This window comes from Melanerpes formicivorus, unplaced genomic scaffold (genome assembly GCF_026170545.1).
Source record: "Melanerpes formicivorus ecotype bairdi unplaced genomic scaffold, bMelFor1.0.p_v2 SCAF_119, whole genome shotgun sequence".
Lineage (NCBI taxonomy): Eukaryota > Metazoa > Chordata > Aves > Piciformes > Picidae > Melanerpes > Melanerpes formicivorus.
The window spans coordinates 59985-72893 of NW_027142471.1; the positions used below are offsets into that span (position 1 = coordinate 59985).

At 44.3% G+C, this 12909-nt stretch overlaps 2 protein-coding genes across 2 annotated transcripts; both read left to right on the forward strand.

Moving 5' to 3' along the window:
- The first annotated feature begins 254 nt into the window (after positions 1-254).
- On the forward strand, positions 255-1238 carry LOC137456232 (olfactory receptor 6B1-like). Its single transcript, XM_068167527.1, has one exon. The coding sequence runs from the start codon at positions 297-299 to the stop codon at positions 1236-1238; it is 942 nt and encodes a 313-aa protein (XP_068023628.1). The 5' UTR covers positions 255-296.
- Positions 1239-8587: 7349 nt separating this feature from the next.
- LOC137456233 (olfactory receptor 10C1-like) lies at positions 8588-9526 on the forward strand. Its single transcript, XM_068167528.1, has one exon. It carries the CDS (start codon positions 8588-8590, stop codon positions 9524-9526), a length of 939 nt encoding a protein of 312 aa, XP_068023629.1.
- The last annotated feature ends 3383 nt before the right edge of the window (positions 9527-12909 follow it).

Here is a 12909-nt window from a genome sequence, read left to right on the forward strand (position 1 = left end):
TGTTGTTTGGGGTTGTTTACTGTTGTGTTGTTGTCGTCATTGATTGGTTTGTTTTGGTTTGTTTTTTTCAGTGTTGCTATTGAAAGCAAACTATCAAGACATTGGAAATAAAGACACGTGTCCCTCTCACTCTTCCTTGTAAGATATATTGATTCTACTTCATCAAGAATTTCCACAGGAAATAGTTTACTAAGTGTCCTAATTCTTCACATACACTTGCTTTTATGGGACTCTGACAATGTGCTTTTTATTCTGCTTTGTTACCTGCAGAGATAGCTGTGAGCATTCAGTATGGAATGAAGAACCAAACTGCTATCAAGGAGTTCATTCTTCTGGGATTTTCCTATGGGTTGCAGGTCCAGACCTTACTTTACTTGGTCTTTCTCATTACCTACATGGTAACAATCACTGAAAATGCAGTCATCATTTTTGTGGTGACCAAAACCCATCACCTCCACAAGCCCATGTATTACTTCCTGGGGAACTTGTCCTTCCTGGAGATTTGGTATGTCTCTGTAACACTGCCTAGGCTTTTGCTTGGGTTCTTGTCACAGTCCATGACCATCTCATTTTCCAGCTGCATGACCCAGTTGTATTTCTTTATCTCCCTGATGTGCACTGAATGTGTGCTCCTGGCTGTAATGGCCTATGACCGGTACCTGGCCATCTGCCAGCCCCTGCGGTATGCAGCCATCATGACCCACAGGCTGTGCTTCCAGCTCTCACTCCTCTCATGGGCAGGAGGCTTTTCCATTTCCTTGGTCAAGGTATCTTTTATTTCACGCCTCACATTTTGTGGTCCACAAGTCATAAACCACTTCTTTTGTGACATCTCGCCAGTCCTGAACCTTTCCTGCACTGACATGTCCCTTGCAGAGACAGTGGACTTTGCATTAGCCTTGGTCATCCTCTTGGTTCCTCTTCTGATCATTATTTTCTCCTACTGCTCTATCCTGTCAAGTATCTTGGTTATGCCTTCTGTCCAGGGAAGGAGAAAGGCCTTTTCCACTTGTACCTCCCATTTCACTGTGGTCATTATTTTCTTCTCAGCCACTCTCTTCATGTATGCCAGGCCCAGGAGGATCCATCCATTCAACCTCAACAAAATAGTGTCTGTCTTTTATGCTGTATTCACTCCAGCACTGAATCCTCTGATCTATTGTCTGAGGAACAAAGAGGTGAAAGAGATTCTGAGAAACATGCTAAGCACAAGCTGCTCTGCACTGCGACAGGCCTGAGGGAATTGCATTCCCATCAGTTCTAGGAGTCAGCTCACTGGCATGGAAAAACACCAATGGCAGATCCAGTGTGCAGCGTGTCCAGTCGTGGAATCAGGGCTCCAGTATCACCACCAGCTGTACATAAGAGTTGAAACTACATTTGACATGTGTCATGCAGCAGTCCTGCTGCTCTGACATGGTCTTGGGCTGAATTATTTAATACTTTTTGGGACTGTAAACCTGAACCTTAGGGTTTTAAATAGGCACCTACTGCTGACTCCTAGACTGATGTCACCTAATGCTGCATATCTTTCTCAGACTGATGTAGGACACTTGTTAAAAGAGTCTGCAATGATTAGCTCACGTGAATACATCTGTGCAAAGATAAAAATTCTGCTTCAAAATGAGATGAGATAAACAATAAAACTGTGCTGAGCATCCTGATGCTGTTAGTTGTTAAGGAATACATTGGTCTTTGTGATAGTTTGGGCTGGGTGCCCTCTGCTACAGGGGTGTTTTCTGTGTCCAGAAGTCCAGCCCAGTGGGTGGACACAGGAAATTATGTATTTCTACCATAATCCCTTGCACCACTATAAACTTTATGGCGGGGTCTGGCACTTCCTCTTTCCTTTCCTCTCCAACACCCGGTAACTGGGCGAGAGATCTCCTGGCCATGGGCCTGGTTAGGCCCAAGGCCACAGGGGGATGGGCAGTCTCAGATCCGGCCAGCTGAGACTAGCCTAGCAGTGGGGGGGGGGGGGGGAAGGAGGAGCCCTGGGGGTTTTGGGTGCACCCTCAGGTGGGGATGGGATCTTTCTGGGTCTGTTTTGGGGTTCTTCTTGTCACTGTGTTCCTAGTTCTCTGCACGCACTCACAGTTCTCTATTTAAACTTTCCATCACTTTTGCAATCTGTTTGTCTGAGTCGTTATTTCTGTGTGTGGCAGGAAGGGGTCTGCCCCAACCCATTACAGTCTTATACTGCAACAGTGAGCATTGTTATTACTTATTTTATTATCATTATTATTAGTTAATAATTCTATGATCTGCTGTAATTTTCTATGAATACTGAAAATCAACTCCCTTCAAGTTCCTGTTTTTCCTAATAATTACAAACTGCATAATGACAAGATAGGAAAAATTACAGCATCCTTAGGGGCTATTGCTGCTAACAGAATTGCTGTACTTGCAGCATTTTGAATACTTGATTTCATCATTTAATGATTGTCACTGTTCTGTGAAATAAGAATTAATTACTGTATGTGAATTTTAATAACAAACTCCACCATTAATCCTAATGATAGCCATGATAGAGCATATTTATTCCATACTATGTTACAGGATTCTCAATTGCAGGCATGAGATGAATCTTTCCTGGTTTAACAATATGGTGCTCCATGCATGAACATCAATCTTCATAGACTTCACAGAAACACAGAGGTGTGCAGGTAATCTGAAAAGAGATTGTCATCACTGAGCACAGAAAGACTAACAGACATGGAGAGTCTTCCATGAGAAAATCTCTTCTCGGATCAGTTATGCACTAGATACTGGGTTCCTGGCTTCAGGCATTGCAATGAGCTTCCTAAACCTGAGTGTAGTGCCAGCTGAAATTTCATCAGCCAGCCAAATGAGCTAATGAGTGGGTACCCATCTGAGCTCCCTTCAAAGATGACAAAGCTGATGACAGAACCATAAAGCATGTCCCATGAGAAGTTGTGAGAGACTAAATTTTGTCTCTCTTGATGTGACTCAACAAAGATATAACCACCTTTGCTGCTTGCCCAGACAACAGCAGATTGGGCAGAGCCACTGGATAACGATTCTCTGGAAGGTGCATGGAGAAAGATTGGCTGCATCTGTCCTGGAAATAATGGGCAGAGGCTGCTGCTATCCATACTCTCTGGAATATACACACCTAAGAACTGTATAAAAGATGTGAGCAACTATTGGCTCAGGAGAAGGAAAACACAAGAGAAGGAAAAGGCTGGGACAATGCTGCTCTGAAGAAAAATGGAGAGAATACCAGGAGTGAAAAATGACAGAGACATCACCATGGAGCCTGGAAGAAGCAGACCAAGAAGAAGACCAACCCTCTCTCCATGTCCTAAGTTCTGCCTGCTACAACTCATGGAGCTGAAGAGGCTGCTCAGAGGACAGCACAGCCAACAAGGACAACATCTCTTCCACACCAAAGCTGCAGCAGCCTTCCTCCACAGACCAGCACTCCTCTCAGCTTTGCATCGTCAGCTAACTTGATGAGGGTGCACTCTGTCCTATATTCCAGATGAGGAGATTAAACAGTACCTGGTTAAAAGGTATTAATAGTGAAATGGTATTAATTAATAGTAGTAATAGTTGAATAGTACTTGAAGGGAGGTTGGAGTAAGGAGGGGGTAGCCACTTTTCCTTGGTGTCACATAACAAGACCAGAAGAAATGGTTTCAAGCTGCAGCAGAGGAGGTTCAGGATGGAAGTCAGGAATTATTTCACCACTGGAAGGGCTCTCAGACATTGGAACAGGCTGTCCAGGGCAGTGCTGGAGTCACCATCCCTGGAGGTGTTGAAACCCTGTATGGACCTGGTGCTTAGGAACATGGTTTACTGTTGACTCTTCAGTGCTGAGTGAAGGATTGGACTGGATGAGCTTGGAGGTCTCCTCCAAACAGATGTATTCTGTGATATATTCTGTGATGCTGCACCTCATCTTGGCTTTTGGAGTACTGCACTAATGCCTGGCCTGCAGCTGGACTTCAAGGCTCTGATCGCAACCCCCTGAGCACAGCAAATCAGCAAGTTTCCAGCCACCGCAGTGCCCAGCTAGTCCAAGCTTTGCTTGTCTGCCTGGATGTGGCAGGCTAGAGTGTGAAAAGCCTTACTGAAGTCTCCCCTTGTCCTTCAGCCACTCAGCTCATTGCAGGAGACTCTCAGGTCAGTTAAGTATAAATACATACTGGCCTCTGGAGCAGCTCAACCCCTTCTATGTGCTGCTGGAGTCTCCTTGTGGTAGTTTTAGGCTATGCCTAGGAAAATTTTCCAAAGATCTTGAACAGAAAGTGATAGAATGTAAATACATTACTATTGGATGTAAAAGGGAAAATAATGATAAGGTCTAAATAATCCCATTGGACAGATATCTAACATGAAGTTAGTTATGTAAATTAACTCTCTTTTCGCTTCCATTGCTCTGGCAGACACCAGCTGGCTCTTGCTTAGCTGCTGCTGACCTGAATGCATTCTTCTTGTGGTTAAGTACTGACAGCAACTCTTTTCTTCTTTCTTCTCTTGCCTGTGTACAGGGGGAGGGAAGGGAGCAGGGAGGGGGAAGCTGTTGGTAACCTCCTGGTTTTGCCCAGTGGGATTTTTGTGTTGTTTATAACTTGTATATACATGTGTAAATATTGTATATTTTGGACATATTAATTGCATTTCATCTCTAGATTGTAGTTTTGCTTGTAAATACAGCTTCATTTGCTTTCATCTGAGCTGGTCTGGCAATTTTATGTTGGGGGGAATTTCAACCCATGTCATTCCTTTTCTTTTAGGGTGTAGCAGCATCCTCCATAGCCCCAGCTATAAAACTCTGGAGGTCAACTTTAGATCTCTCTGCCAAAGGCTCCAGATGAGACCATGCTCCCCAGGTGTGATGTAGACCACACTCCTCACAGCTGGTCCTGTCTGACCTGTCCCAAGGGCTGCTGCAGGAACTGTCTCCTGTTTGACCTGTTCAAAAGCTCATAGCAGCTGAGGGTTCCAATTCAAAGAGTTCTTCCAGATCACTCAACAGAGAGGACACAGCAGGGGGAGAATGCAGTCTCCAGACTCTCCCTAGTCAAAACCGAAGTTCCACAAACTAAATCTGCAGGGTGGATTTACTCAATCAAAACTGTGCAGCTGTCTTGTATTTGTTTACAAAGAAGCCCCTGACTTCTCAATGAGGAAGCAGAAGTCATGATTTTGACGTTCTGCTCCTTTGGTTCTCAAGAAACTGTTGTAACAATAACATGGAAAACATTTTGCCAAAATCACCTTTGCTGCAAAAGAGTGGCAATAATCAGTGGTTAACTTTGATTACAACAAGAAAAAGTCAAGCATCTCAGCCAATTGTTGTGCTTCCCTTCCTATTCAAACAGGAGAAAGTTCAATTTAAAGTACTCTTAGCCTCACCTATCTGAGGGAGGTTGGCCTGATGGATAGCGGCTCTAAAAAGAAAGACCCTGGAGTCCTGGTAGACATTAAGTTCTGCATGGGATATCCTGGGGTGCATTAGTAAAAGTGTGCCCAGCAGGTCTAGGGAGGTTCTCCTCCCCCTCTACTCTGCCCTGGTGAGACCATACCAGGAATACTGTGTCCAGTTTTGGGCTTCCCAATTCAAGAGAGACACAGAGATTCCAACAGAGAGCTACAAGGATGACAAAGGGACGGGAGCATCTCTGTTATGAGGAAAGACTGAGAGTCCTGGGGCTGTTTAGTCTGGAGTGGGGGAGACTGAGAAGGGATCTGTTCAATGTCCATAAATATTTGAGGGGTGGGTGTCAAGAGGAAGGGGCCAGGCTCTTTTTTGGTGGCACCTGGTAATAGGATAAGGAATAATGAATATAAACTAGAGCCTATGAAGGTCTGCCTCAACATGAGGAGAAATTTCTTTACAAGGAGACTGCTGGAGCCCTGGAGCAGGCTGCCCAGAGAGGTTGTGGAATCTCCTTCTCTGGAGACTTTGAAAGTCAGCATGGGCATGTTCCTGTGTGGCCTGCCCTAGGTGATCCTGTTTTGACAAGGCAGTTGGACCTTATGACCACTGAAGGTCCCTTCCAAGCCCAACCATTCTGTGGCTCTTTGATTCAAAACTCCTGTGGTGGTTTAGGCTGGGTGCTGGCCCTGATGCCACTGCATAGACCACACCTGGGAGGTCCCAAGTGGTAGGCCCAGCCCAGGGGGAGTGGTCACAGGAAACCAGGTATTCCATTTCCCATAATGCCCTGCTCCCCTATAATACATCAGCGCGGGGTCTTCACTTCCTTTTTTCATCCCCTGCTGCTGCCTAGGTAAAATGGCATGAGCTGCCTCCCTTGGGCCTGCCCAGGCCCAAGGTTGGGTTGTGGGGTGGGGGAGGAAAGAGCCCTGGGGGATTTGGGTGTACCCCCAGGTGGGGATGGGACATTCTTGGGTATGTTCTGGGATCTCTCTCTTTTGTCACTGTGCCTGTGGTTCTCTGTAAAACTTCCATTGTTGTTTTTATTGTTTTCCCATTGAAACTTTCCATCACTTTTGCAATCCGTTTGTCTGCATCATTATTGCTGCCTGGGGGGGGGGGGAGAATTGCTCTCCCAAACCACTACAACTCTGCAGAAGACCTTGCCACTGAGCATAACAAACATGTAGACAAATACCTCAAAACCAAGAATCTACATTTTAGATATCTGAAGGCAGGTGAATGGTTTGTCTTAAAAAGAAGTCTTAGAAGCACCACCTGTTAGTTCTGAAAATATCAGGAAACCTTCAGGAAGGATCATGGGCAGAGGCATCATTCACAGTACTTACCTTCTGCAGTTACAAAGTAGATCAATTCCCTCAGCACCAATGAATGTACCAAATGTACCCTTTTGATGATCTTTAATCCAGAGATACAGTGCAAGGGAACTTACACGTCTGCATCCCTGGGGGTGTCTGCTGAGGTGGAATTACTGATCTCATTCAAGTCATGATTTAAACATTTCCTACAAAATGTTCCATAGAGCATTTAAGGACAGCCGGTGGCAGGCAGCTGTATGAAGTTATTCATCTGCATCTGAGGTCAGTCACATTTCTGGAAGTAGACTGTAAATAAGTTCCAACTCTGTAGTGTGATTTCGGCCTGAAGTTGTGGCTCTAAGACTCATAGCAGAGATAATCATGGCACAGATTTCTTATTGCTGGGCATTGGTCTTTGCATTTACATATCCAAGCCCTACAGGACAAGGTCTCTAAAGAAGCCTTTTTCTTCTTCATGGATCTTTTGAACTTCATGGAACTTTTGAAGTTGCTGAGTTACAAAATAATTGTTCCACCCTTGCCTATGGAGATGGATTGTTCACCATGTGATGGGTTTAAAATTAGTTCCAGATTCTAATGCATCATGAGTTCTGCTGGTCTACAATACATGTACTAGATTGATTCTGGATCGTTCTTTGCATTGCTGAAGCTGGCACAATGCAGCCTTTGTATTAGTTCAAGAACTGTTCTTTCTGATGTTATGAATGGGACCTCACTTGTTTTCATTCTGCCTTTCTGGCCCAGCCTTCCATCCTTACTTCAGCTGCATTTATATCCCTAAATGAGTGTGGACTGAATTCCTCCTGTTAGAGCTTCCTCTTCCAGTGCTGAGGAGAAAGCCTCACAACAAGCCTGTGTGACAAGTCCCTCCTTCATTTGGGTGTGTTATGAACTAAAAGTAATTACCTCAAAGCCAAAGACAGCTCTCAAGGTTCCAGTGGGACATCTGGGTTTATATGGAAGTAATCCAACTTATCTCAACTGGAGAGACAAGAAAGAATGTCTGTGAGTCTGATATGCACACACCATGCGTAGCAACCAGCCTGTGACCATCAGTGCTTTATTTCTCCAATCAGCATTAGGGATTCTCTGTGAACAGCATCTAGTGCTGGGGGAAATAATTTCTTCTGCTTCACTGTAAAGGGTGCTAGTGTAGAATGCCTTTCTGCAGACCGTGTCATTTATTTTCTCCTTCTTCCTCTTCCACCACCCTCCCAGCGAGGTAACTACAGAATGCCTGACTACCATCAGCTATGGATTCTACAATTAAATTCTTGTGCATGCAAAGCCTGTCTGTAATGGCCTCTAACGTTCTCTTGCTCTGTAGCCTAGTAATGAATATAGTCACCAGGTAATTTAGATCAGCTAATCTTGGGAGCGGCAATCATCCCCTGGAGCACATCACTTGAATAAGAGACATTACCTTTGTTATATTCAAAAGCTGCTCCTGATGTACTGACACTGTTGGAACTTCAAGTGATTAGTTCATAAAAAGGTAACAATTATAACTTTTTTTTTTTCTAATTCTGCAGGGTAAAAACTGTAGCTGAGAGTCTGAAGACAGTAATAAATGTGCAAACTTCAATAACAATGCTATGAAAGGAAAAATCAGCCAAGAAGCAGAGGAGAAGTTATATAGAGAAAGCTGCCTGGTTTTCTTTTAAAATGTTCATAATTTCTTCAGAAGATCTCTTCAAAATCTGGATAACTTCTAAATTCTCCTCATCCATTTGCCTGTTCAGTCCATTGCATGTCACAGTTTGCCTGGATGTTGAGAACCTCATCAAGTGCTGAGCCCTAATGTGAAGAGAGAACAATTCTGGAGGTATCCAGAGGGATGATTGCTGTGAACCTGAGTGCAGTAAGTGAATTCCACCTGCTGGGCTTTTCTGAAGTCTCTCACCTGCATCCTCTGCTCTTTGTAGTTTTCTTTTCTCTTTATATCCTCACCCTGATGTCTAACATAGTGATTGTTCTGACAATAAATGGTGATAACACCCTTCACACCCCCATGTATTTCTTCCTAACTCAGCTGTCCTGTTTGGATATCTGCTATTTGTCAGTCATTGTCCCCAAAATTCTTGAGAATCTAGTGGTGGGGACAGTCAGCATTTCTAAGGCAGGATGTGCACTGCAAATGTTTTTTTTCCTTTTCTTTGGAGTTGCAGAGTGTTTCCTCTTGGCTGCCATGTCATTGGACCGTTGTGTGGCCATATGCTACCCCCTGCATTACACTGTCACCATGAACAGCAGAGTCTGCAAAAGCCTGGTTGCTGGAGCTTACATTTGTGGGTCTGCTGTAGGCTTAGTGCACACCAGCATAACATTCAGCTTACCCTTCTGTGGTCTTGCCATCAGCCACTTCTTCTGTGAGATTCAGCCCCTCTTGGAGCTGCTTTGTGGTAACACTTCCCCAAGTGAAATCCAAGTCATTGTGGTGGCTGTCTTTGCTATTGTGGGTCCCTTCTTAGTCATCATCTATTCATACACCTGCATCATTTCCACAATTATTAAGATGTCATCAGCTGAAAGCCAGCAGAAGGCCTTTTCCACTTGCTCCTCACACCTTTTAGTTGTAACTCTTTTCTATGGCACAGCAAGTTCCATGTATTTGAGGCCAAAGTCCAGCTACGCTGTGTCTGGTGATAAGCTGCTCTCACTTTCATACACTGTGGTGACTCCTTTACTGAATCCTATTATCTACAGTCTGAGGAATGAGGAGGTGAAAAGAGCTTTGAGGAAAAGATGGAGGAAAATTAATTCTGTGTGGAAATGAAATAGAAAATGTCCCTTCCTTCAGGAGTTTCAGTTTCACACTAGTGCAGTAAAAATAATTTTTTAATCATTCCCATGAAGATTTCTGTTTTTTTGAGGAGGAAAGAGGGAGAACAGTGGAGATTTTCAACCACAACATACAGTTTTGGCAGAGTTATGTTAGGATTTTGGAAAGAAAATTATTTCAAACATTTAAGAAATCCTTATATAAATCTTTCTCTTTTTATTTTTGACTTTTCCCTTACGATTTGCCAGAAAGTTCAGATTGTGTTTCATGTTTCTGACATTTTCAGAAGAGCCTGATTCTCCTGAAAAAACTGAGAAGAGTAAGTTTGCAGCAGTCTGCATTTGTTTCCTGAAAATATTTAGTAAATTTCTTTGGGAAAAGGAGAGAATTTAATTCAACAGGATTCCAGGAAATTGCTCATTACCAGTTATGAGTTCTGAGCTATTTAGTGACAGAAGGAGAAGGCTGAGAGGGGATCTGATCAAGTCTCTAAATACCTGAGGGGTGGGAGTCAGGATGAAGGGGCCAGGCTCTTTTTGATGGTGCCCAGGGATAGGCCAAGGAACAACAAGGTACAAACTGGAAGCCAGGAGGTTTCACCTCAACATGAGGAGAAACTTCTTTGTTGTGAGAGAGCTGGAGCCCTGGAGCAGGCTGCCCAGAGAGGTTGTGCAGTCCAGAGACTTTCCAGCCCCACCTGGATGTGTTCCTGTGTGACCTGCCCTGGGTGATCCTGCTCAGTCAGGGGGGTTGGACTGGACAATCTCCAGAGGTCCCTTCCAACCCCTAACATTCTGTGATTCTGTGATTTCTGCTCCAGAGATTTTGTTTTTTAATGACTGAACAGGCATTGTTTTAAGAATTTCAGAGCAAGTCAAGACTCATTTTCATTTTTTTTCCGTCTGGTGAACAGTCTGTGATGTGTAGAATTTGGATCAAAATCTCATGTTATTTTCATATATGGTTCTCACCTTTAATGTTCCTACTACAGATTGCTATGATGCTGTTATTAGGACATATTTCACATTATTAACTAGACAGATTTATACGCATGACTGGAAGGGCAAAGTTCACAATCTCTAATTTAAGTGTATAAAGGTCACTCATCTAAGCCTGAGATGAGGCCTTGAGCAACCTGATGAAGTGGGAGGTGTCCCTGCCCATGGCAGGGGGATTTAAACTAGATGGTCTTGAAGGTCCCTTCTAACCCAAACCATTCTATCAATCTATTTGTCATTCTATAATAAATGTTTCCTTGGTAGTCTAATAGCATCCTCCAGAAAGAATTTTTTTTGTAATCTAGGTATCAGAGGTATTTCAGGAGATGAAACAATGTGGAGACTGTAGAGGGGAGATTCACCAGCCAAAGAACAAGTTTTCAGTTTTATCTCATATGCCTTAAAGAGATAAAGGTGTTTCTCAAATATGACTCAGAATCTCTGGGAGTCCCAGAACCTTCTGCAGTGATGATTAGATGACATTAAGGGAATTCTAAAGCATCTAAACATTGTTTATTTAATGTGTTTTGACAGAATAGTGTGTCCTGTTCACATATGCCCAGTGAAAGCAGAATAGTTCCACCCCAAATACAGAAATCCACAAACAAATTAGAGGAACTGTTGGTAATAGGAAAAAAAATAATTGCCATGCATATATTTCCAGAGAATTGAGTTAGTCTCCTCATGGCTGCTACACAAATTCAGTTGGGATGCTCCAGGGTATATTGTATGAACTGAGTCTTTTCCTGTGGATGAGTAAAGGTTTGCTGCACAAATCTATCACTGATCTACAATGTGTGAGCTGCTAATAGGATTCTGATTTCATGCAGTTGAGTGAGCCTGGCTGAGAAGCCCAAAAGCTTTGTGCATGTGCTTTGTCTTCAGCTCGTGACATTTTGTGCACATGAATATGGATTGTTTGGGATGTAATTTGACTCCAGATCCAGACACACAAATTTTGGGTGTGTACAAGCCCACTGGTGGCCTGGATTCCCACCATATTCCAGAAGAATGAATCCATAAAATTAATGTAGTCTGGAGGGTGAATCTACTGAAAAAGTGTAGGTGGCACCTTGTGGTGAAGGCACATTATGCCCAGATACTGAATCTTGGCCCAGCATGTGGGCAAGCTCCCCCTCCTCCAGGAGGAAGACAAAAGCCAAGGCATTAGCCAGGCTTGCACGCACCCAGTGCATGCAGCGCTCGTGCTGACACCAAGTATGGGCATAATTCTTGCTTCACGCTTTCTATAGGCTGAAGCCAGTTGTTTATGAGAGTGTCCATTGGTCAAGCCCAGCCTCGAGGAATGTATAAGTATCACCCCAGTTGGTAAACAAGTTGCCCCCTCATTCACTTTGTCTCTGTGCTTGCTCGAGAGAGTAACTCTCGAGCTGCAGCCTTTGCCATTGAGCTTATTGTTGTTAGCTTCTGTTATACACGCATGCATACTGGAAGCCTCTGCAGCGTTAAGAAGCCCAGAGGGAGAACCTTCGCTGTTTCTGAGCTCAGCGTCACTACAGCCAGTCGTACTGACCGGGAGAGCCCACCGTGCCACCGGAGGACTGGACCAACCCCCAAGGGTAAGATCTGCCCAGTTGCCGGGGAGAAGGGCCTTGATTGATACCGAGTCCACGTATGCCTAGCCCCGCCGTAGCGGGAGAGGAGCCGCCGAGTGCCGCTCTGAGCCCTGTGAATCTCAGGGAAGACTAAAGCATTGTTCGTGCCTATACTGCACCAAACCTGGGACCACTCCAAGAGTCCCACTGCTCCTTTAAGCTCAGTAAACGAGAATCCGCTGCCTAATGCAGCCGCATTCTCTCTCCAAGGCTGTTTGCATCAGCCCCGAGAATCGCCTTGGTTGGGCCGACCCCCGTAGCTTTGCCTGCTGCTGCGTCGTTCGAGCCTACCTACCGGCCACCATCATCCCACCCTGCCGTGCAAGCCGACCTTGAGGCCGACCCCACGGACCGACCCCGACCAGGACCGATCCCTGTTGTCTGGAGGGAATAGAATATCTTCCACGTGCTTTCCATCCATTAGCACTCAGTTCAAAGTATCCGCGTCTAGCAGAGTAAGCGCTGACGCATGGAAAGATTGTAATATTGCAGTGTATAGCCAGAAGCCGCCCGCGTCCTGCCGAGTCTCCATCTAGTGGCCAAGCGGCGGAACTGCACCCTTCGTTATATAAATATAGAAAGGGTTTATAGATAGTTCAATTAAGTCCTAATCATGACACTAAGCCACTTGTGGAATCTATTTCACGAACGTGCACTAGAACATGTATATAAGTTGGTGATTCATCGGTTATTAATAGTTTGATAATTAATAAAAATATTTTCATAATTTATATTTCATATTCATAAATTTAATAACCTCTTC